The sequence below is a fragment of the Dendrobium catenatum genome, unplaced genomic scaffold (assembly GCF_001605985.2).
Source record: "Dendrobium catenatum unplaced genomic scaffold, ASM160598v2 fragScaff_scaffold_537, whole genome shotgun sequence".
NCBI classification, from domain to species: domain Eukaryota; kingdom Viridiplantae; phylum Streptophyta; class Magnoliopsida; order Asparagales; family Orchidaceae; genus Dendrobium; species Dendrobium catenatum.
In genome coordinates, this window is record NW_021318999.1 from 707,726 (window position 1) to 733,714 (window position 25,989).

Here is a 25,989-nt window from a genome sequence, read left to right on the forward strand (position 1 = left end):
ATCCCTTAACTTCTCTAAGCACAAATTTGTTGAGGCATTTGATCCCTTTACTAAGCTCCACAAGTGAGTTCACCACCAACATTGATTTTAGTTATACGATTTTAATTACTTGCTGAGTTATGTGCTAATTAGTGGTTTTACATGTTTTCAAGAAAGCGCAAGGATCTTATGATATGAGGATCTGGACAAGACACAAATAATATCATATTTTTTCTATTATGCATTGGTAAGCTCCAGTTAAATAGTTAAAATGGAAGACATATATAATTCTTCCAATATAGATCATGGAGTGTGACAACCTAGCTCAGATTCCAATTTGTTAAAATTCTTGGAGAGAAATGGGAGAGAGGGTAAGGGGAGCAAGAGAGGGGGAATCTAGGGAGAGGAAACCAAAAGACTATTCTTTACTAGCTTATCATAAAAAAGCTATTACAACCTCTCTATTTATAGAACAAAGAAACTATTAGGACAAACTGAGCCTAAGAAACAATATAACCTAAAATTGACACTTACATTTAGATCAAATATTAATAAAGTTTTAGACTAGTTTATGATCTTTGACAACTTCAACTATGACACTATGCCAAACTAAATAAGAATTTTATGTTTGAAATAAGTTTAAAGTCTATAACCACTTTAAGCATAATATATGTTCAAGCTCTATAACAACTTTAAGTCTGAAGTTCACACCCTCTAATGAGTTCTTCAAGTATGTACGAGAAGAGCTATACTCTTTGACGGTTCAAAACTGAGAAGTGTTAGATTTTTTGATGGCTTTTAAGTGTGAGAAGAGCTATACTCTTTGATGATTCAAGACTGAGAAGTGTTAGATTTTTTTATGACTTTAAGTGTGAGACAAGTGCTAATTCTCAGGCAGCCTTAAATTTGAGACAAGTTTAGGGTCGCATTTTGACTTGATTAATCTGATTCATTTGATCATGTGTGCAAAAGAATAATGATATAACAAGAAAAGATAGCTAATGCTTTTCTCCTTGTTTTAGGCATAGTAAGAAGAGGAGATGCCAATATTATGTGGGTGGTGACAAAAAAGAAGGTTGTCACAAATAAAAAGGTAAAAAATCATTTCATATGAACATAGTATATTACAATATAGAAAAAGGGCAAGATTTTATAGCTCTATAGATTCCAATGCCAAGAGAAAAATGCACATGGAAATGTAGAATTTCAATTGAGTGGCACAACGATATGTTTGTTATGAACAATTATAAAAAGATCTATGAAGGCCAAAAGTAAGGGACTGAAATATTTGTCACCCTTTTAAAAATAAAAATTAGATAAATAATTTATGTTAAAAAATTATCACCATGCCCAGTTGCATATCTAATTAAAATAAAAGTATATTAAAGATCATCTTAGGCTTTATTTGAGATTGCTTTTTTTACTACTTCTTAAAACAACTTTATAGTAAAAAAGAATTTAATTTTTGTATTAAAAGCTGCTTTAAGAAGCCGTAAGAAAACCCTTCTAAACAAGCCTTAATGTATTAGTTAGAAGCTAATTAGAGATTTTATATATATGTAATGTGTATGATTTTTTAATTAGATTGATCAAAAAAGAAATTTTCTTGTTAAGAACAATAGTAATTTTTTCTAGGAGAGATTTCTAGCAAACCCCTTTCACATTCTTAAGCCTATAAATAAAGTTAAGCATCGTCTGTGATATTTTTTATTGTTTTTTAAAGTAACTTTTTAATACAAAAATTTTTTGAACTATAAATTTTTTCACTTAAAATTTGTCTTAAAAAATAATAATAAAATTGTCCTGAACTCGGAAGTATTGAGCAATTCAATCAGCCTTATTTGTCACGAATCTCGATGATCAAATTTTAATAGACGGTTATGATTCACGAAGCATTAGATATAGTGTTTGTTGCCCACGACATGATCCTCAGTTTTATTGGTGAGGCCTGGCTGCGCTTAGCCGCGGGTTGTGCGAGGCTTTCCAATGTTGGTCGGTGGTCGGTGGTCGGTGCGAGGCGGACCGACTTTGTTTGTTGCGACTCGCGATCTTTCCGTTATCCCTCACTACTGAGATTACCGTTAATTTGTTGTATATTTACAGACTGCAAATTGCGAAGGAAAAAAGAAATTAGATCTGCACGAGAATGGGGAAAAAGGAGAGCTGACAGAAGGTGGGAGAGAGAAAGGAAGAGCAAAAGGGGATATATCATTCGCTTTTAGTATAGCATCTTTTGCCACCTTCTTGCTGTTCGCCTGCCCACCTCAGATCCAATTTCCTCCTCTTTCGAGTTCTTCTGGCGGATCTTTGAAGGTACCCATTTTTCGATATCTCCCTCATGTTGCCCTTGTCATGCCGTCTGTTTTTGGATTTCTTGGAGTGGAATTCGTGAATCATTTAATAAAGAATTTCACCTGGCTTTTTTGGACTTAGATCTGTCTCATTTGATGCTGATCTTCTTTCCTGGTACACGAATCGGTAGCCTGGAATGCTGGAAGAGGTTTTCACGATTTTTGATGGCTGGGTTGTTTAGCGAGTGTGGTTTCGTTTGTTCGTCTTTCGGCAAGTGTCTTTTGCCGCTCATGCTGTGTTGCCCCTGGCTAGATCCGCAGCAGGAATTGTATGTTTAATGAATTCACTTTGATGTATATAGCATTATCTAGATCTTCTTGTGGCTAGTTGACATGCCCGGGTGTTTGGTGATGCTGTTGGTTCGTAAGATGATTATTTGGTGCGAGTCTAGTGATAGGATTTCCTATTGTTTTCTCATTTCATAGAGTATGATCCACAATAGAGCTTGGTGAATTGTTAATGTTGATGTGCAAACTAGAGAAGGCATCCGTTCGATTAAGCTTTGTCATTTATTCTCTGTCAATCTTCCATCCGGTTTCTATCTTTTGCAAAGCCTTTGCTGCTTGGGTTCCCCCGAAAGTAGATCATTTCTATTGTTTTGGCAGATCCAGTTGATTGCTGATTCTAGGTGAATTGGCAGGTATTTCGCGAGAAAGGTTCGGTGGCTTATGCACATAGGTGATTGGCGAATGTTTTTGTGCACAAAATGTTTGAGAAGGAATTGGATTAAAGATGAAGCAAGGGGATAAAGATAAACAGCTCAGTTTGTGAATGAATAGACTGCTTTTCTTATGGCTAAACTTAGCATAAATATTGTGAGACACTGAATATCAGTTGGGGCAGACTCAATTGATCTCTGCTTGAATTTAGAAGAAGCCCAAAATTGTTTAGGATATTTTACTATAATGTAGAGTTCTTTGTTTTTTTATAAATTTATTATTTCAATATCTATTTAAGAGATCCTGACCCTACTACGCCACTTTGATGTTTTTCTTCTATGATTGCTTTCAAATTTTACTTTCTTAGTAGATAGCTTATTATTAATGGGAGAGACTTTTTTTTCCAGTTTGCAACTTCTTCTTCCTTAGAGTCTTTGAGATTAAATTAGAGTTCTCAAATTCTGATTTTGGTCATTTCTTGTTGTTATAGATGACTAAGAGTTGTTGCTCTTTCAGAGCAAGTGAAGCTGTGACTATACTTTGTTTGAGGAAATTAACTGGAGAAGAGGGTTGAGACAAGAGTGTAGAGGAGATTAGAAAGCTGTAAAGGGAGTTGAAATTTCTCGTTGGTGGTATCGACTGTTTTTGAAACTACATTGCCTGGTTTGTGGCCTTGAATTTAAGGGTGGATTTAGTATGTTTGGATGTTCCTGTGTTTAATATTGTGGATTTGGTTGATTGGGGTTTGTGAATTTGAGTGATTTAGGTTGCTCTTAGATAAAGATAGCTCATATAAATCTGATTATAGAAAAGTTTTTGTGGATCTACTTTTCAGAAACAGAGATTGGATTATTTTTTTAATTCTTAATTTTATCTCCTGGACTAGCCTTAGGAAGAAAATGGTTATGTTTGGCTTCTGGTTTCACTGCTTTGCTTGGTCATCTAGCAAGCGACACAACTGGCACACCTGTTAATGCTTGGGCTGGCTTTAGTGAAGGCTTTAGATCATGGGCCCAGGGCTTATTAATTTTACAGACTTATGATATTTGGGAATGTTTTAACTGCTACAATTTCCCTCACTATAAAGTTGATCCTTGGCTTGTTCTGCAAATCTACCATCTAACGGCACAAACATCCTGTCATTTATTTATTCCTGTTTTGTCTTTATAGAGTTTTTTTTAACCTGCACAAACCTGATGATATCTTTATAGTTTCACTTTCAGCTTTAAAAAATACTTTGTTGTAATTGACTTCCATGGGATGTTTTCATATTTATCAAATCTTATACCTCTTTTTAATGGTGGTGTTGGTGCTTGAGTGGAGCTCCATAATTCTTCAAACTTCAGAGCTTTTTTGAATCTCTAATCTGATCCTGATGAGGACATCGTCAGCGATTTCGACACGTGTACCATCGGAGACGCCGGAGATCGACGACCACGATTAGGAGTTTTATTTTGAGTCTTTTTATGTAGTAGTTTATTTTATTTTTCAGTTTTACGGTTTTACCCTTATGGGTGGTCATTTTTTGATATTGAGGGCATTTATGTCTTTTAGTTTTGGTTCATTTTGACCTATTTATAGGAGGCCTCATGCATTGTATGGGAGGATGATTATTGCTAATGAAAATTTTGGATTTTGGATCTCTTTGTGAGTTCTAGAGTTCTCTTTGTGAGTTCTCGAGTGAGGATTGGCCTAGGAGAGGCTCAACGCAATACCCAACATCCCCTTGCTGGAGCTCTTGTTTTTTTTTTTCTTTTTCTATTTTTCTTCTTCTTCCCTTCTCCCCTAGCCGCCGGTTTTCCCCAACACCCCCACCACTTGATCGGCAAACCACCAACCCCCTCCCTTGCCGTTAAACCTTAGATCCCACCCGTCCTTCCCTCCGCCGGCCACCCGTTCCATCTCCTCCACCCGTACCAACTCCCCCCTAGACCCGCCGGTCAATCCAGGGAATCCCCCACCGCCGGCCACTCCAAATCAGCCATAGATTTGGACTTCTCAAATTCAATTCAGCTTTCATTACTTTCCTAATTCGTCCCCCTATCATTTAGGAAATTTCGGATTCAAAATTCAAATTGAAATTTGAATTTGAAATCCCTCCTTAAATGATGGAATTCAATTAGGAAACTCTTTACACCTCATCAAATCTGAAATCAATTCAGAATTTGAATTAATTGCTTTACTCAATCACATGGGCCCCACTCTCATTTCATTTAAACACAAAAATTAAACCCCCATAGGGCCGGCCCCTCTCTCCCTCCCCACTCTCTCCACTTTGCCACCTAAGCACCATTTAAATCCCCCATAACCCCATCATAACCGACGGCCCCCTCCCCCATTACTCCCTTAATTGAGGTTAATTTGAATTTCAAATTGACCCCTTTCCTTTTAATAAAATCTGACATTAAAATTCAGATTTTTCCCTTCAATCTCCTAACCCATTCCAAGCTCCCCACCCAAATCACCCCACCTCTTCTCCCCACCTTGGTCACCCTTTCAGGCTTGCGTTTCTTCATTGGCTGCACCTTAGGAAGGCCACAAATTGCTGTCCAAGAAATTCTGAGAGGACAACCTGCTGTTCTGCACCACTTGAGGCCACGGCTAGTTGTCCAGCAGCCCTAGTCTCCTCATAACTGCTACCCAGAGTTTGTCCACCTCACAGGATTGCTGTCCTGCAATTTTCAGCAAGGTAGTTTGATGTCCAAGTTGCTGGAACGGTCTCATTTGCTGTCTAGAATTTCTGGATATTGACAGATTGCTGTCCCAAGAACACTAGTAAGAAGAATTGATGTAAAACCCTCCAGGAATACACTCTTGCACTGTTCATCAACTCCTCCAGCTTCGAATAGCTTTCCCGTGAACAGTATTGTAAGCTCCCTCTTCCTCGTGGTGATCACATTAGTGTTGCTAATATCTTTCTTCTGTCAACCGCAAGAGAGCTTGAGTGAGGGAAACTCAAGGTGACTTTTCTAAATATTAATCCGCGGATTATTGTTAAAATGCATTCGTCATTACTCGCATGTTTGTTATTATTTTAAATTGTTGTGTCTAATGAGTTTGTAATAATGCCTAAGCAATTCTGCAACTGAGATCTCTTTAAATCATTAATTGTGACTTGTTAATTTTTATATTGACTTACTCCGTTGCCTTATTATGTCTCCGTTCAAGTCTGATATTGTTTCACATCAGATCCTCTCTTCATCCAGAGGGTGAGGGCCTATTTATGAATTTTGAGAGAAACATGTACCATAAATATAGAGAAAATTCTAAGCAAATCTTGAGTGCTCTATCGGATGACTTGTATTGATTCTCTTGATCATAGATTATTTTTTTAGCAAATGAGTGCCTTAATGATGTCGAAATTAAGTGGTCTTGGGCTCGTTGGATTTGTCTCATCATGCTGCTTGATTCAATTTAAGCATGCCAAATTTAAAAATTATTTGATTGTCAAATTAATGTTTTGAGTTTCCAATTGAGCTTCAAGCCCTTGATTTGGGCTCATTGGGCTCGGATTGGACTATTTTTTGTGTCATTGGGCTTGTCTCGTTGAGACACTTAGTTCGACTTTAAATTTGCTGAAATCGGAGTTCAAACAATCCATATTTTAATTTTGGAAATTTCAAATTTAAAAGTACATCGAGATTCATGCCCAAAGCTGATTTTTATTGACGTATCAATTATACTCTTTAGAATATATTTTGATTTTTAAATTCCTAAGATTTCATATCACTAGGTTTCTTCTAGTCATTTTTCCTTTTAGGTGTGTGACTTTGGTCATAGTTTATTAAAAATGGGTGTACATCTGATACCTGATGAATTTTACGTGTCTTTTTGTGCATTCTACCAAGGATAGAAGGTGTTTATGGGCTTGTTTCATGCCACACTATTTATTGGAAAACTAACGTTTGAAATTGATTTTACAATGCTGGCTTCCTAGTCAACTGGCAAGTTTTTAGGCCAAAATAAATAAATTAAAAAAAAAATTTTAGGCCAAGATGGTAGTAAATGTGGTTCGAATATTTTTTTTTTTTTTTAATATTTCAATCTGCATTTCTTGTTGAAATGTATTTTCTATTTGAATTTGATGTTTCACGATCTTAACACCAACTTCACAGCATAAAAAATTGTTAGAAAAGTCTGCTGAGCTACTTGTTTACTTGAAATTTATCTTTCGGATGACTTACACAATCTCTAATTATAAAATGGAAGATGAAATTTGTTTGATGCATGTTAATTTGTCTGTTCAACTGCCTCATTTTACTCATAAATTTGAAATATTATAGTAGATACCTGAGAGGGTGGTGTCACAATGTCTGGCTCTACAAAAATTCTTGATCCTGCATTTCAAGGAGCTGGCCAAAGAGTGTATCCTTCTTCTAAGTGTTGTACGCTGTATTATTTAAAAAAAAAAAAAAAAAATTTACTTATCCCACTTTGTTCACATATTTTACCTTTTTTTTGTAAGCAGCTCTTAGTAAGTGTTTGTTATTTATCATTTCTCTTTGCTCTTCATTTACTTAACGCGACATAGAGGTACTGAGATCTGGCGTATTGAGAACTTTCAGCCTGTTCCTTTGGCAAAAACTGATTATGGTAAATTCTACTCTGGGGATTCATACATCATTTTACAGGTAAAATGAATAAATTCTGTTTCTTTTTTTTTTCTTTTCCTTCTTTTTGATTGTATTTGTGTTACCATTTTTTCCTTTTGCTTCGTCACACGCAATCCTGGTTCAAATAATCTGTAGTTTGTGTTGATTGTGAATCAATTTGTCCTTGTTTCAACTAGATTTGCATTCTAATTTTGATCTTATGCCGAAATGATATGGTTGAAATTCACCAGTTAGCTTTGCTTCCCTTTCAGAATTAATAGATAGCTCTGCGCTGACCACAGCCTAAAAAATTTTATTTATCTCCATTTACTTTTCCATTTAAGCTGTTGGATGTCTACCTGAGGAATCTAGATTTTAATGCTTTGTGTCAGTTTCATACATGCCTTCCATATATTGATGACCCTACTTGTTTAATTTATAAGTACTACTGACAATTTTTTGCAAATTATATTGTGATAAAATGAGAGAATCACCTTTGGGGGAATCAAGCCAAATTCTATTTGTAATGTCCATGCGTGGCGTTACTTGTTACCTCCACTCCTTGCATTGATTACACCCTTCCCTTCCTGTGTCTAAATTGTGGTAGCCAAACTGGCATCCAGTAAATTTGGTTTGGTTCTTTAACAAATATGTATTGGAACCAAGTTTGTGTTTTTAATGTTTTGATTAGCTTACAACACTATCTGGCATGGTGCAGTGATGATGTTTTTTCCAAACTTCGATAACAAGTCTCCAGCTTCATTATATCTAGAGTAGATTAATAAATTGATTGTGGACATAGGTAGAATTCATTTAAGAAAACGTGATAGTCTTCATCCTGTTCATTTTGTTGTCAAGTCATCATTACCTTCTCTAAGCCTAGAAAACAATCTGTTATATAATTTATTGACTTTGAAATGCAATGAAATATTATTAGTAGACTCGCTACGCTGCATGGATAGAATGCCCATGCTAAAACAATTCTTATTGAATGTTGTTGACCACTTATTCTTTATCCTATAAAGATCATCCAACCAATCATAGTTATGGAGGTTCTTTTATGTGATCATTTCAGTCTATATTTTCTCAAACTCCTACTCATAGTCACATTGCTCAAACATCTTTAGAAGAGTCCTCTGACTTTGTTGTTGCTATTGAAGCACCCGACTTTTGATGAAAACTTTTTAGAGATGTGTTAGGCCCTAGCCATTGCCTGGTCCCGATCAGTAAATATTATTATTGAATGTTTATCACTCATTATTCGTACAAATATTCTAAACAACTATGTAAATGATTCAATTATTTTCTCTGCCAAAAAGAACACCCCTAGCAAAATGTTCTACCAATGATTATTAACACCGACAACTGGTGCACAAACTAAATTATATCTATTTAGCCTATAACTAGTATTAAAAACAGATCTCTAAAGCAATCATAATATATCCTAATCATGTCATCAACTAAAAAAAAAAAATAACAATCTATCAAACTCATCAATTTGGATGTTCCATTCTAACATGTTGTCATTAACTTAATAATCTTTAAATAATTGAATCAAAGAATTAGTGTCATCAAATTCGATATTTGCTCTTTTCTCCTTTTGAATAAAATTTTATACATCCCTCTTAGAGAATCCACATTCTCAATACCTCCAACTTTCTCTGTAAGTTAGGAGAATGCATCAACATTTCTAATCCTTGCTTCTGTCATTGATTTCATAACTGAAGCTTTCTCATCATCAATATTTCTACATGATCTCAGGAGGTGTCGGTCATATGACCTAGCCAATTCATGATTGTGAAATTCAATAAATTTTTTCACATTCTAATTTTCAGCTTCATCAACTGCAAACCTAACCAAAGATGGTCAATCCATTATGGTCTCTGATTTTCTATATTTCGTTTGGGAATTCAGATCAATTCTCTTTTTTGAAACCACATTTTGAACAGCCCAAGTCCTTGAATTTTATCTTTCTATAATTTGAACAGTAACTGTGATGATCCTTATATACACTAAAGTCAATATTATGGGTATAAATGCAATAAGCATCATATGCTTTTTTGTCATCTTTATAAACAACCTGTAATAAGAAAGATCATCAAAAGTGCATACAAAGTGTATGGAAAAATAGTTGAGTTGCAGTTCTATCATTTCATGCCGCGTTTACATTGTGCTTTGAGAGGGAAAGCGTTGTGAAAGCTCATTTACAACACCTTAAAAATCATAGTGAAAGTGTAGTAAAAGCTTTGTGAAAGGTTACTGAAAGTGCAACAAGAGCATAGTTGCAAATGCGCAGAAAAAGCACAATATCATATGCTTAGGGCTCTTTTGCTTTTTCTACGCACTTGTATGCACTTGTATTGAGCATTGATATGCTTTTTTAACACAGCTTTGTTTTAGAACATTGGAAAATTATAAAATTTTGGAAACTCTTAAAAGAATTTTAGAAGAGGTAAAAATTTACCGATAAGTTGAAACATGTAACAATTCCAACCAAATTAACTTCCGATTCTTGAATGTTTTCATACATCCTTTCAGCCTTAGTGTCTTGTGGGCATTCCATTTCTGTGAATATTACAACGACGTTGCTCATTTTTTCTTTATGTTTCAGAAGTCCTAAATGTTTAGATTTAGGAGCTTTCGAGGGTTTTTTTCTTAAAATTGTGCGCCAATCCTAAGCCCCGACGTTTAAAAATTAAAAAACTGTGGGCTTGATCGGATCAGTCAGATTGATAAGACATAAATAAAAAAGAACACAACTCTCCTTGGCCTATTGGTTGAGAGCTAAGGCTTCCAATTAAAAGGTCTAAGGTTCGAGTCTCTGTGTATGCGTTGTGTGTGTGAGTTTGACTTAAATGACCTAAATGTCCCAAAAAAATAAATAAATAAATAAATAAATAAAAAAGAAATACAATTGAGAAAGCCACATGTCTCTTCTACCTGACAAGTTTTAATTGGATCACGATCCAACGACAGAAATGGAGCCCAATATAGATTTCTCTCTCTCTCTCCGAATACGATCCAACGACAAACCCTCAACAGCAGCAAATGACATTTTTTCTTAAATTTTCTATTTTACAACGTATCTCGTATTCTCTTCCAATTTCCTCTATTTCTCTCAGTCACTACTTCCTCTCGGTCACTGCCTTCATTCATTCGTGCGGTTTCACTGGAGTGAGCGATATTTGGTATCTCACACGAGGAGTCGCGTTTAAACCCTTTCAATCGCGTCGGTTCGCTCAGTTTGCTCTACTGCTAGCCCGTTTGGCCGCTCGCCTGCACGCTCGCTTTCCGCGGTCGCTGGCTGGCTCGCTCGCCTGTCGCTCGGCGTGCTTGCTCTTTAGCTAGGGAACCGGTTCTACTGAACCAATCCATCTAAAATAGTTGAGTTGCAGTTCTATCATTTCATACCGCGCTTTCATTGTGCTTTGAGAGCGAAAGCGTTGTGAAAGCTCATTTACAACACCTTAAAAATCATAGTGAAAGTGTAGTAAAAGCTTCGTGAAAGGTTACTGAAAGTGCAACAAGAGCATAGTTGCAATTGTGCAGAAAAAGCACAATTTCATATGCTTTGGGCTCTTTTGCTTTTTCTACGCACTTGTATTGAGCATTGATATGCTTTTTTAACACAGCTTTGTTTTAGAACATTAGAAAATTATAAAATTTCGGAAACTCTTAAAAGAAATTTTTCCGAAATTTTATAATAGGTAAAAATTTACCAATAAGTTAAAACCTGTAACAATTCCAACCAAATTAACTTCCGATTCTTGAATGTTTCCATACATCCATACAGCCTTCATGTCTTGTGGTCAACGACGTTCCTCATTTTTTCTTTCTGTTTTAGAAGTCCTAAATGTTTAGATTTAGGCGCTTTGGCGTGTTTTTTCTTAAAATTGTGTGCCAATCCGAAACCCCGACATTTAAAAATTAAAAAATTGTGGGCTTGATTGGGTTAATCGGATTGATAAGACATAAATAAAAAAGAAATACAATTGACAAAGCACATGTCTCGTCTACCTGACAAGTTTTAATTGCAGCACGATCCAACAACAGAAATGGAGCCCAATTTAGATTTCTCTCTCCTCCGAATACGATCCAACGACAAACTCTCAACAGCAGCAAATGACATTTTTTTCTTAAATTTTCTCTTTTACAACGTATCTCGTATTCTCTTCCAATTTCCTCTCTCTCTCAGTCACTACTTCCTCTCGGTCACTGTCTTCATTCGTTCGTGCGGTTTCACTGGAGTGAGCGATATTTGGTATCTCACACGAGGAGTCGCGTTTAAACGCTTTCAATCGCGTCGGTTCGCTCAGTTTGCTCTACTGCTAGCCCGTTTGGCCGCTCGCCTGCACGCTCGCTTTCCGCGGTCGCTGGCTGGCTCGCTCGCTCGCCTGCACGCTCGGCGTGCTTGCTCTTTAGCTAAGGAACCGGTTCTACTGAACCAATCATTCTGCCGTTTCTAACAACACACCATCGCAGAAACATAATTAGGGTTTTACTTATTTTCTGATTTGCTTTTACAGTTCGTGATGAATGAATTAAAAACCAAATCCATCTTTCTACCTTGCACAAACTGCTTTTTAAATTATGTTATCGCTGCCTATCTCTTGTTGTAGACTACTTCGGGCAAAGGTGGTTCTTACGTCTATGATATTCACTACTGGATCGGGAAAGACACTAGCCAAGTATGGTATTTTGCAATTTTTTATATCATAATATGCTGTGAGATTATTAATTGGTGTGAATGATAAATGATTTCCAGGATGAAGCTGGAACTGCAGCAATCAAGACGGTTGAATTTGATGCAACTCTTGGAGGCCGTGCAGTTCAACACAGGGAGCTTCAGGGTCATGAATCTGACAAGTTTTTGTCTTATTTCAAGCCATGCATCATTCCTCTTGAGGGTGGTGTTGCCTCTGGCTTCAAGAAGCCAGAGGAGGAGAAGTTTGAAAACCGTCTTTATGTTTGCAAGGGAAAAAGAGTTGTTAGAATGAAGCTAGTGAGTAGCTCATAAGTTCTTTATTATTATTATTATTATTATTATTATTATTATTATTATTATTGTTGTTGTTACTATTATTATTATTGTTGTTGTTGTTGTTATTATTATTATTATAACTACACGAGCAAGCTGGTTTTCTGGAATTGATGGCTTTATTTTCTTAATTGACCAGGTTACATTTTCCCGGTCTTCACTGAATCATGATGATGTATTCATTTTGGACACTGAAAATAAAATATACCAATTTAATGGAGCTAACTCCAACATCCAAGAAAGAGCTAAATCTTTAGAAGTGATACAATATTTGAAGGATAAATACCATGAAGGAAAGTGTGAAGTTGCAATTATTGGTAAGTTTCCCTTGAAATTCACTAAGCTCTTTCTTTTATCTAGCTTATAGTATTACCTTGTTCCTAGGTGATGCTATGCTTGCTGCAGGTCTGTGTCAGGCTGGGTCCCCTTTAGTATTTTTGCATGAATTGACAAAAAGCCAGCCATTTGATAATTCTTTTCTTTTAAAAATATTGTTAGATGATGGGAAACTTGTAGCAGAGTCTGACTCGGGTGAATTTTGGGTTCTCTTTGGCGGCTTTGCACCAATTGGCAAAAAGCCAGCAAGTGAAGATGATGCTGTTTTGGAAAAAACTCCACCAAAACTATATAGGTATTTTTTGTCATTTATTACATTAATTAGAGTATATGCAAGACTATAGTTTTAATGTATTCCATATTGGATTTTGAATGTTGTAGATAATCTTGATGCCATTAAATTACGTATGTTTTTGTTTACTTTTTTTTTGAGGGGCATTTTGAATACATAGTTTAGTGATTCTTGTTTTGTTTAACGTAACTTGATAATTGATTATTCTTTTTTAATGTCACAACATGGTTCAGAGTTGAATTAAAAAGATGGGAATAAATAGTTGGATGGATATTACAATTCTCTCAATAGCAATAATTACTCAATAAACTAAATATCCAAATGTAATTGAAAGCCACTAAAATAATTATCAATCTAAACATATGATAAAATATTTTTTACCCATTTTCAGTTGATCATCTTCTTCAGTATACGAAATCTTCTCGATCAGCCATCTAATTTATCTGAAAATTTTAATTTAATAATTTGAGTTTTCAATAACAAACTCATTGATCAATTACAATTTATAGCACAACAGTAAAGCATGCATATAAATTGCCATACTCATTCATAAAAAATTTTATTTAATATACATGTAATATTTAATAGAAATGTGAATATTGTAATTTCTTGATTGATTAAATATTCTTCAATATTTTAGTTTATTTATTACAATTTATAATATAGTACTAATTAAGGTATTTTCATTTTTATTTTTCATGCACGGGTTTGTTGCGCCCATAGCCAGTACCTGTCATGACCCGGCCCGATGAGCTCACATAGGTGAGGCGGAACGGAAGTTGGACGATAGACTAAAATGTCAAATCTCTAAAACTATCACCATAATATTTGAAAGAGCTACTAAAACACATAAATATAACCTCATTTAGATTCATATATTTTCCTTTCTTCCGGCGCGCCTCTCTTACAGTATACGTTACCGCCCTTTCTACTCATTTTGATTTAAAATAATTATATCTGAAAAAAAATAACAACAAACAGTAAGACAATGCTTAGTAAGTAAAATATGACTCTAAACTACAGTAACTCAAGATATAATGAGCAATATGCTAAATACCACATTTTATTTAAAACATATCATAAATTGATTTCTTATAAACATGTCATTAAACATATCATATATCATAAAATCATATCTTTCATATTTATTTTTATATTCATATCAATATTTGTAACATTCTCATTTCGTATATATTACAATCGTCACAAAAGCCACCGTCTAGTACTATAAAGGTACTCCTTTACCATTTTTTTTTTTCATATCCTTTATCATTTTAACGTGCACAAGTATAGCGTCCCAAACTAGTACCATAAGGGCGTGAGATCCATCAATTCTGCATGCATATGCATTCACTCAATATAACAATCATATCATAATCATATCATCTCATTTATATTGCATATGAACTTTGCATGATAATGCCATAAAATGTAACATATAAATTGCATGATCAATCATTTGATAAGAGTAATATAATCATAATTTAAATTGATTATAAAGACTTTATAAACATGCTTGATCTTTCAAATCATATAACTTGAGAGAAACAAAATTTATTATTGTAATAAAGAACCATGAGTACTTACTTAGATTTAAAGGATTTGATTACTCCGCTCGAACACCTTCCTTCGAGGTCCAAATATTAATAAATTTTGATAATCGTGGACCTCGAAGGAAGGTGTTCGAGCGGAGTAATCAAATCCTTTAAATTGAGGTAACTACTCATGATTTTTTATTACAATGATAAATTTTGTTTCTCTCAAGTTATATGATTTGAAAGATCAAGCATGTTTATAAAATCTTTATGGTCAATTTAAATTATGATTATATTACTCTTATCCAATGATTGATCATGCAATTTATATGTTATATTTTATGACATTATCATACAAAATTCATATGCAATAAAAATGAGATGATATGATTATGATATGATTGATATATTGAGTGAATGTATGTGCATGCTGAATTCATTGAGCTCACTCCTTTATATTACTAGTTGGGGACGATGTACTCGTGCACGTTAAAATGGTAAAAGATATGAAAAAGGTAATGGTAAAGGAGTACCTTTATGGTACTAGACGGTGGCTCCTGTAACGGTTGTAATATATATGAAATGAGAATGTTACAAATATTGATATGAATATGAAAATGACTATGAATGATATGATTTTATGATGATATATGATATGTTTAATGACATATTTATATGAAATCAATTTATGATATATTTTAAATGAAATGTGGCATCTAGCATATTGCTCATTATACCTTGAGTTACTATCGTTTAGAGTTATGTTTTATGTACTAAACATTGTCTTACTGTTAGTTGTTAATTTTTTTTTTCAGGTATAATTATTTTAAACCAAAATGAGTAGAAGTGGCGGTAACGTGTACCGTAGGAGAGGCGCGCCGCAAAAAAATGTAATTATATGAATCTAAATGAGGTTATGTTTATGTGTTTTAAATTTTATTGTTTTAGTGGATCTTTCAAATGTTATGGTGATAGTTTTAGATATTGAATATTTTAGTCTACCGTCCGACTTCCATTCCCGTCTCGCCTATGCGAGCTCACTGGGCCGGGTCGTGACAGTACCATAAAGAGGAGAACTCTTGTATTTGCATGCATTTTCCTTCTCCATTTTCACATTCTTCTATTTCTTTTAGTAATTTATTATATTCATTTCATTTTCTTTTCATATACATATTAATCTACATAAATAGTTTTCACATTTATATACATACCATATTATAACTATGATTATTTTATTTTCCTTAATTTAATGTATGTTAGTTCCTTTACAATTCAACAAGTCTATATATATGATATAATTGCATTGAAATAAAATAAAAAATGTAATTATTATAAAATAAATGTAATCATTCACTTTACTATTTTTTATGTGTTGAAACCCTTTCAATTTTTTTCAGTTCTTAAGTGGTCTTCTTTAATGTAATACCTAAAGTCACACACATAATTTTATGAATCTGCACATTTATCTAAAAATTATACTTTGATTAACTTCAAATGAATTCTCCATTAACATATATAACTCTTACCTAAACTTTTGTTGGCTTTTGTATTTTGTTTCATCTCAATGATTTAATTTTTCTACTGTTCAAAATAATATCAATAATATTTAATTAATATTAAAATTTAACATGGAGTATTCAAATGTCATCAAAACAATATCATATGTTTCATACATTGCTAAAGATAACGTAGAATGCCTCAAACGTTGTCAAAGACAACTTTTAACATATCGAATTCCATTAAAATATTAATGAATATTTCTGAATTATCATGTCATAATTGCAATTACATTATCTATTCGATTCCCTAACAGTCAAAATTAAATATTTTTAAATTGCATTACATTCCTCAAATAAATTCTCTTTTTTATCAAAATAAGGCTTTCTCCAACTTCACCTATTGATGTAAAGAAATTTTACAATAGTAGATTAAGAAAAAATACAAAGCATAAACTTCTTCCTTCCAATTGGAATAGAAATCACTTCCTAGTTCTCTGTCATCAAAATGGAAACTCACAAACTCCTCTTTCTTCTTCTTCTTCCTCTCATCGAGCACAGATTCTTCGATGAACATCAAAGGTAAGTAACCTCTCCTTCAACCTTCTCTTTTACAATATCTCTCTCTTTCTCTCCTTCTAACTTCGATTCTTCTAAAACCGAATGAAATCGGTCATTTACCCATGCAAGGAGTCGTGCCGATTACTTTGCACTCGTCATGTTTCGCTTTGCCCCAGCCCACTCATTCTCACGATTATGACATGAAAACTGAAATTGGAGGAAAGGATTTGATTGGATTTCCTGTTTAACTAGGCATCAAGTTCTTCAATTCTTGAGCATCAAGTAAAAAAGTTGACACTGCTGTAGAGTGCTGAATTCTGAAGTCCAAAATTTCCCTTTCCTCTTTTTCACTAATTTTAATAATTTCCTTTGGTTCCCGATGTATTGTAATAAGGTTCCCCAGGAGTTTTCTTATACCTATCACACAGGTAATATGTCACATGTAAAGTTGGAACATGTGTTTCTAAGTCGCCATTAGTAATAAATAAAGTCTCGCATATATAAGAATTAATCATTTAAGCTTTTTCATGTAAACTAGGTATGTTAATTTTATTATTATTATTATTATTTTTTCATTCTAAATATTTAAGTAGTTCTATTATGCATGAAATTGCATGTCAATTTGATGCACTCCTATTTCAGTCCTTATTTTTTTTGCTGTCAATGTTGTAAAATCTGGATCAGCGTTTCTTTGCTTGGTACTCTTTTACTCCAGCAGTTTGAATCTGACCTATCTCTCAGTATGCTGTGTGCTTATATGAGACTATCCAACTCCATGTATGAAATGCTGGTATCTACAGAAATAGAATATTGTATTGATTTTTAATGTGTACTACCCATATCTCACTGGCTTATGGTTTCTAACATTTGCTTCCTGAGTGCATCGTTATATCGAATTTTATTTGTTCGAATGTAGATATTATAATAATCACATTTTCTTTTAAGTATGCCAAGCTTGCATGGACGTCTTAGTTCTGTTGAAAAAATTGAGAATCAATTATTGATTGAAACTAGCTTCTAACTGCCATGACAAATACTAGTAGTAGGAAAACAGGTTAGTGTCTTTTATAAGTTCTTATTGCTGTGTTAGGTCATCTTTTGCATAATATGCACAAGAACTTGGGTTAGCATTTAAAATGTTGAAAACTTGCTATAGTATCAATGATGGTCAATTAAAGTTGGAAGAAGGCACTCTTTCCAAAGCCATGCTTGAAAACAATAAATGCTATTTACTGGATTCTGGAGCTGAGATTCATGTTTGGGTTGGCCGGGTAACACAACTGGAGGAGAGAAAGGCTGCTTGCAAAGCTGCTGAGGTAGTGCATTAGATATGTTCTTTGATATGTTAATGGCTTTCCAAGAGATTCTACTCCATATGAAACTTTTTCTATTATTTTTTTGTAGGAACTTGTTAATGGTGAGAACCGACCTAAGGCAACCCGAATAATCCAAATTATTCAGGGTCACGAGACACATTCATTCAAGTCCAACTTTGAATCTTGGCCTCTGAGTAATGGTACAGGAAGTACTGGTGGTGAGGATGGAAGAGGAAAAGTTGCAGGTACTTGATTTATTTTATGCACATGCTTGATTGAACTATCTTGTTGTTGGCTCTTGTTTTATTTTTTTTTTTATTTTTTTTATTTTTTTGTAGCTCTGTTAAAACAACAGGGTGTTGATGTTAAGGGAAGCACAAAAAATGCTCCTATAAATGAGGAGATTCCGCCTTTGCTTGAAAGCGGTGGGAAAGTTGAGGTAAAGCTCCCCTGCAAGTTAGTTGAAGTAGGAGGGGTTCTTGTTGAGAAGTTTCATTAATGCTTGTGTTTTAGGTTTGGCGAATCAATGGCAGTGCCAAGACACGAATTCCAAAAGAAGAGATTGGTAAATTCTATGGTGGAGATTGTTTTATTGTGTTATACACATATAATTCTGGTGACAAGAAAGAAGAATATTTCCTGTCCTGTTGGATTGGAAAGGAAAGCATTCAGGTAACTAATATGATTTGCAAATTTTGTGAATCAAATAAAAATGTTTTACAAAACAAATATATCTGAACGGGGTACTCTATGTTGTTTTTTCCACTGGACAATTGTTTACATAACAGCTAGCTACCCCTTTTTTTCCCATGAAAATATGTTACTAATTATTGGAATTCAGAAATATAACCAATAAAATTTTAAATGTATCACGAGATTTTAAAATGCATATTACAATGATAATTCAACTCTTAGTAGATATATCTGAAATTCATTGATTTTTTTTAAAACTTTTAAAAGAGAGCTGTATGAATATCGTGCACAAATAATCTCAAATCTCAATATGTCTATTTTCTGTTCGGTTGTTCTATTGGCAGCAAGCTTATCACTTCAAGTTTTGAGTTATTTTTTCTGTCGAGGCAGATTCTCTAATTTATCTTATTTATTTTAACTTTCTATTCAAACTTTAATACTACTATTCAGTTAGCATTGTCTCTTCAACCAGCTAATTGTATCATATTTGAAAGCTGTGTAGGAAAAATTGAATTCTAGTGACAACCCTTCTCAAGGGATACTTAATGCATCTCTCTTTCCATCTGGCTGGTTGATAGGACTGATTAGCATTGAATTTTCTCTCTATTTTGAAGGTTTTAGATAAGTTGACTGACATTATGGTCATCTTTATTTGGTAACCTGGCTTGATTCGAGGGAAAATGCCTCTCTCTCTCTCTCTCTCTCTCTCTCTCTCTAATATATATATATATATAGTTTAACCATGCTGTAAAGGTCCACTTACTAATTTCTTTTAAGTGATTTTATGTAAATTGTGGATGCATAGATTCATCTATTTTAATCCCAAAACTGTAGCTCCTTATTTAAGCCGTCTTACTTGTTTATCCGCTACATTTTACTCCCAGATATGATATGTTTTAACTTTGTAACTTTGAGTTCTTCCTAACTTATGTGCACCCATTTAAACAAACTGAACAGCGGGACCCTCCTGAACTCCTTAAAATAATTCTGGACTTTCCAATTTACCCTCTATTGAGTTTTCCTTCTGAAAATTTAAGGGGGCTTCTTCATCTCTTGGGATTGTTGTTCCCAAAAATAATTGGCTTCCACACATTTCAATTTTTTTTGGTATGCTATTTAAAACATTATCTTTATGTTTTTTACAATCTTATCTAACATGCTGTTTCATAATATTTAAAATTGTTCTAGTCTTCTAAAATGTCTTAGTTTTTGTTCCAAAAGATATTCTTCCTATGAGGTTAACATCCCTTTGATTATATCAAGTTTTTTTCTTCCTACTAGGATGATCAAATGATGGCTGCTCGATTGGCTAATACTATGTGGACTTCCATGAAGGGGAGACCTGTTCAGGTATTTCTTTATCTGTTTCATGAATATGGGTTCATTTTCTTTCTTTTTTTTAAGTTATGCTGTAGGAATTACCGGAATTTTTTTTTCCCTTGAGACTTATATTCGGCTTACTGGCCTGCTCCACTGCAGGGTCGCATTTTCCAAGGAAAGGAGCCACCGCAGTTCATTGCTCTCTTTCAGCCAATGGTTGTTTTGAAGGTACAATTTACCTTCTTTTGTTCAGATTGCCTTCTTGAGAAGTTGAGGCACGGTTTTGAGTCATTACTATTTCTCAAATTGGCTAGGGCGGTCTAAGCACAGGCTACAAGAAGTTTATTGCTGAGAAAAAGCTGAATGATGAAACCTATGCCTCTGATAACATTGCACTAATTTGCGTGTCTGGTACTTCAGTACATAACAATAAAGCAGTTCAAGTTGAAGCGGTATGCCTTATGTTCTTTTTTTTTTTTAAATTTAAATTTACATGGCCATTAGCTTGTTGTATGTTTTAGACATTGAAAGATTGTATTTTTACCTTGTTGTGACATTGAATAAGAAATTCAGCACCCTCTTGCCCATCTGCATGATTTAAATGATTGAAATATAAGCTTTTGAAGAGATAAACTCTATTTAAATACTACAAAAGATTGCTTAGTTTAGATATCTTGGGTCGTTCAAAGCGATGGTGAAATAGATGGAAATATTATTAATAGAATTCAAGTTGAATGATTGAAGTGGATGAATGTATAAGGTGTTTTGTGTGATAGAAACATACCCCTCAAACTTAATGGAAAATTTTATAAGATGGTGGTGACTGGTGAGACTTACAATGGTTTATGACGAATAATATTGACCATTAAAAGAGAAGCATAAAATCAAGTTGAGTGTTGCAGAGATGACGATGCTCAGGTTGATGAGTGGCTTTACACTTAGAGACAATATGTGAAACTAGTATTTACGTGAAAAGGTTGGAGTAGCTTCAGTGGCAGATAAGATTAGAGAGAGTTACCTTATATGGTTTGGTCACATAAAATGTTGGCCTTCTTATGACCTGGTTAGGAAAGCAGATGTATTAGATCAGGCCTATGTTAAGAAAAGATGAGTTAGACCTAAAAAGATTTGGTTAGAAGTATTAGAAATAACATTTTGTTATTAGTTTTAAGTTAGAATTTGACTCTTAATAGGACATAATGGAGAAAAATTGACTCATGTAGATGACCCCATGTAATGGGATAAAAGTTTGATGTTATTGTTGTTCTTGCTGTAAAGAATTGCCTAGGTTGTGTCTCATTGAAAGGTTGAACAAGGTTAAAATAAAAAAGTCATGAGTGAGAATATTGGCAACTTGTGGTTCAGAATATATTTTCTTATCATGTACCTTTTAGTGGGTACACTTGTTTGAACTATTTATCCTTTAAAAAAAAAAAAAAACTATTTATCCTTTCAGGATAAAAAGCACGGGCAATTAAAAAATGTTTCATTGCTGGTATTTCTTTTTCCCGCTTTGTGTCACATATAGGAGCAAATCAACACGCCACCCAATCTCCACTCGACTGCCCTCAACCCAGCCACACATGTATAAGGTATTAATTTTTAATCAATGGTCCCTTAAGATGTCAACTACTTGTTTGAGCATCTGAAGGATTACAACTAGTGTTTTTAGCGGTTCAGTGTAAGTTTAGGAGGATGAAGCTCTCCATTGAAATGCTTGGTTGAATAGGTTAGTTTAACATGCATTGAAACCTCGAGCAGTTCAAATAAAAGTACTCATCCATGACTTTTTTTTTTGGCAAAATTTATTTATAATGACTTCTTGGTTGGTTGAAGAACTTATTACACTTTAATTCTTTCAGGATAAGATAATACCTGTGTAGTGATCAGTTGGATTGTTAGTTTTTTTCCTATCGAACTTTGATATTTACGAGTAATTACCTTGTTTTTTTTGGAAGAACTCATCAAGTGCAATCTGCTGTCTTTTTCGTTTTTATTTTCCTCTGATGTTTCTTTCGTTAGGCATGCTTATGCTTTCTGCCTACTTCACTTCACAACTATTGTAGATGCTGGTTTGTTTCTTTTCCATTGATAATTTAAACATGAAAACAGAGAGAGCATGTGCGGTGGAAGTTGTTAGGTGAGTGCCAAATTTATTCTATTTTTGTTTACTCTCCTCTCCTCTTTGAGTTGCACCATGATAACCTCCCATCTTGCTATGTGACGCAGATATTACTTTGAAGTTGCCACGATCATATATAGGTTTCATCTTGTATTATTATTTTGGTTTACCTATACCTATACGTGAAAACCCAGTTTATGAAATTTAACTAAATTGCTATCTGGTAATTTTTAATAGCTATTTCAGTCGTTATCTTAATAGTTAGACTAGATGTGCAACTTCGGGTTAAGAAGTATCATAAATTCCACATTGAGGCTTATGGCCTGATTTTATTGAAGGCAGTTCTCTTTTGTTGTTGATTGTTCAGGTTGCTGCATCTCTGAATTCCCAAGATTGTTTTCTTTTGCAATCTGGAAATTCACTTTTCATTTGGCAAGGGAATTCAAGCACCTTCGAGCAACATCAGTGGGCCACCAAAATTGCAGAATTCCTTAAGGTAAACTCATGTGCTAACATCAGCCAATATGATGCCTACATAATTTCTTTCTCTGCATGCTTTTGAGGTTTTTATTTGGCCCTATGTCAATTAAACAAGCAGAGAAGATTAGACGCTTTATCTGCAATTTACAGATCACATATTCGAAACATTTATATTTGCACATCTCCCTTCTAGTGATTGTGATCAGTCTATCATTATTGAAGTTGCAAATTACGTGATATTATCTTTTATGTTTGCCTGCCAAAGCTCCCGTTGAGTGATTTTATTAGCTCTATTGCGTTTGAGGTCACAAATGTAGTAGTATTGTCCTTTATATTTTCTGGCTGTAAACTAAGTTACCTTATTTAGGGTAGTATGTGAAGTTAGCTTTCTTTAGCAATCAAAATGTTTTTAAGCATAGATGTGGGCGTGGACATCCGAAAGAGCACCGCGCAAATGGGTCAATTGGAAGGGACAGATTTGGATCGTGCATACGACTAACCATTGAGGATAGAAGCTTTCACCAACACACCTTGATGGGTAGCAATATACACGACCTAGTCACGGGTTTCCCCCACCCGATGCAAGAGCTCGAATGTGGTTTAGTAGATGTGGGACCGAGTTTCCCACGGGCGCAAGCCCCCGTGGTTAATTACATCCAATGCCGGAGCCTGAGAAAACTCTCGATTAAGGATCATACATTATCCCCTCCTAAAGTGAGATCGGCACGAGGGTATAGACTAGGAAGTCCTACTCAAAGGGAAGAAAGGTCCGAAGGGTTGAATCAACATGTGTGGCTCATACCAGCATTCGGAGGCTCTAGGGCACTAGAGAGAAACTGGGAAAAGAAAATCAAGCACTCAACCACATGCGTGAGAGAAGAGATGGAGGTGGCGTCATCCTGTGACGCGGATAAGTAGGATTTATAGTCCCTGAAAGGAAGGGACCTACATACTATTTAAGGCATACTACGAGACCGAATGTAGTAGCCTCGAATCCTAAATCTAGGTTGGGTTTAGTGTTCTACACAACACTAAGGCCCGTGTCCTACAATGCAAAACCTGAACTTATCCCGGCCTGGATTGGGGAGTCAGCTAACCACCTAATCGCTTCAAAACCATGCTATCAAGTCAGTTATGAAAGATGAGTGGGTGGTACTGTTATTTGGAAATAGGACTGACATCTAGAGAATTTTCTAAGTGGTCCTAGACTTATGTTGGGTAAATGCTCCTAACTAATGAAATTAAATTTTAATTAAATTGGTTTCTAATGCAATGCATGCTAGTTGAAATTTCAGCTCATGAATGCTATAGAATTTTAAAAACAGGCTTATAGAAAATAAATTTTTAGAAAAAACTGAGTCTCCCTAGGTCCGACACTTCATTCTCATAGGCCAGATTATCCAGACTCTACCCGCAGGCAGGGAGATGTCTTATAGCAAGGAAAGAAGAATGCAGTAATATGCATGCGACCCCGGACGATTCCGGTAGTTCCCTAGGTTCGTTAAGTTTCTATGTTATTTAGGACTTAAAATTTTAGGAGTTAGTTATGAGTAGAAAAATTTTATAGTCGTTAGAGAGCCTAACGGAATCCAGGCGAAAACAAAAGCAACATACAAGAAAGAAACCTAAGAAAAATAGGCAATTTCTACTGCGCAATCAGGTAAACACATCAATATAAATCCAAAAATAATCAACTAAATGGCCATAGGCAAATTGCCCTTATTACAACCCAGATATGCAGAAAATAAAGTGGCCGGGCACCACTGCCAACAACCCGGATTTCTAAGCCTATGACAGACGCAAATGACTTTGAGTGGGATATTGGTCTTCAGTCTTCTGGATGTCTTCTTCTCCTTGGACTCCTTGGAACTCTTCTCCTTGGACTCCTTGAATCTCTCCTCCTTGGACTCCTTGGATTTCTCCTCCTTGGACTCATTGGATCCATCGTGGCTTGAATATCTAACGAAGAGACAATTTCCCCTTCGTAGGGGGTATTGCCTTTTCTTTTTGGATATCTAAAGTCATCCCACTCGATCTCCTAAATAGAATAAGACTCACCCCTATGAGGATGCCTTCTTCTTTTGGGATTCAAGTGGGATAAGAATTTCTACACTCAAAGATCATTTTCACAACTCTTAACAAATGTTACAAATATTACATCCATTTAAAAAAGAAAATTCTAGACTCCCTGCATGGTTATCATAATAAAAATTTCAAGCAGTTATATATGGAAATGAAAATAACTCAAACCATTGACCCTGTGCTAAGCCATGCTCTTAATTATGAGGGCTAAGCAGCTCCACATGTGTAGTTATAATTATTAATTTAGCCCTCATTTTATTTAGGGGGAGCTGAGCAAGTACCTGCATAAAACATTATTAAAAATCATGATAATGCTTCCCCCTTTTATTAGCTTGAGCATGGCCACCTGCACGGAAGAACAGTGTATATATATATTACGCTCTTAACCTAGGGGTAAATCTAGCGCTCATCACATCATCCACAGAGTGCAGAAAAGGTAAGCAAACACACAAATCATTTTCAAACAGCATGCAATGAAAATCACGGAAAGCTCCGGCAGACAGCAAAAAAATAAACCCAGCGGCCTAACCTAGATCTAGAAGTGGTGCCCTAACAAACAATTCTATGTGTGTGTAAGGCTGGTGTGGTTTGGATAAGTCCTAAGCAGGGTAGTTAGTTAAAGTTATCTAGAGTTCAGGTTTGTTGGGGGTCTGAAAAGGATATTTTAGTTGAAATTCAAATATTAGTGACTTAGGGTTCATTTTAATTATTTCAGTTTGTTGATCAGTTTTAAGAGCTTAAGATACTGATATTTAAAGTTCAAGTGATATTAGCCAATTTTAGAAAGTCCCGGGTCCTAGGAACTAGACTAAGGGTCCAAAAAGTCACTATGGGAAATGGGCTAAGTTTAAGTCTTCTAACACCTTAGAAAAATACTAGACCTTAATACGAGTAGTTAGACAGGTAGTACACTGAAATCGGAGTTTTCTAGGCAAAGTTATGAATTTTCTAAGTTTTGGGCACTAGACTATAGGCTGGGGTTGACCAAAAAGTTGACTTTCCAATCTGGGCCAATTTCTGGAAACCTAAGATCATTAATAAATACTAGACCCTAATCGGAGTCCAATGCAAGTGAGTTTGCCTAATTTGGAATTTTCTACAATTAGTTATGAATTTTCTAAATTCAGGGTATTTAA

General features: G+C 34.8%; 1 protein-coding gene across 3 annotated transcripts in view; it reads left to right on the forward strand.

The window, feature by feature from the left end:
* Positions 1 to 1,981: 1,981 nt before the first annotated feature.
* LOC110109404 (villin-2-like) overlaps positions 1,982 to 25,989 on the forward strand; it is a 35,993-nt gene continuing 11,985 nt past the window's right edge. Inside the window, exons 1-15 of one of the 3 annotated variants that reach the window (XM_028694678.1) lie at positions 1,982 to 2,292; positions 7,274 to 7,355; positions 7,522 to 7,621; positions 12,202 to 12,270; positions 12,348 to 12,584; positions 12,760 to 12,937; positions 13,119 to 13,251; positions 17,997 to 18,156; positions 18,245 to 18,401; positions 18,495 to 18,595; positions 18,670 to 18,828; positions 20,131 to 20,199; positions 20,329 to 20,397; positions 20,484 to 20,621; positions 22,659 to 22,787. In XM_028694678.1, the coding sequence (XP_028550511.1) occupies positions 7,300 to 7,355; positions 7,522 to 7,621; positions 12,202 to 12,270; positions 12,348 to 12,584; positions 12,760 to 12,937; positions 13,119 to 13,251; positions 17,997 to 18,156; positions 18,245 to 18,401; positions 18,495 to 18,595; positions 18,670 to 18,828; positions 20,131 to 20,199; positions 20,329 to 20,397; positions 20,484 to 20,621; positions 22,659 to 22,787 (1,755 nt within the window). In that variant the 5' untranslated portion in view covers positions 1,982 to 2,292; positions 7,274 to 7,299. Of the gene's footprint in view, positions 2,293 to 7,273; positions 7,356 to 7,521; positions 7,622 to 10,930; positions 10,957 to 12,034; positions 12,078 to 12,201; positions 12,271 to 12,347; positions 12,585 to 12,759; positions 12,938 to 13,118; positions 13,252 to 17,996; positions 18,157 to 18,244; positions 18,402 to 18,494; positions 18,596 to 18,669; positions 18,829 to 20,130; positions 20,200 to 20,328; positions 20,398 to 20,483; positions 20,622 to 22,658; positions 22,788 to 25,989 lie in introns of those variants that run through there. The other 2 variants (XM_028694679.1, XM_028694680.1) reach the window with 2 other exon arrangements.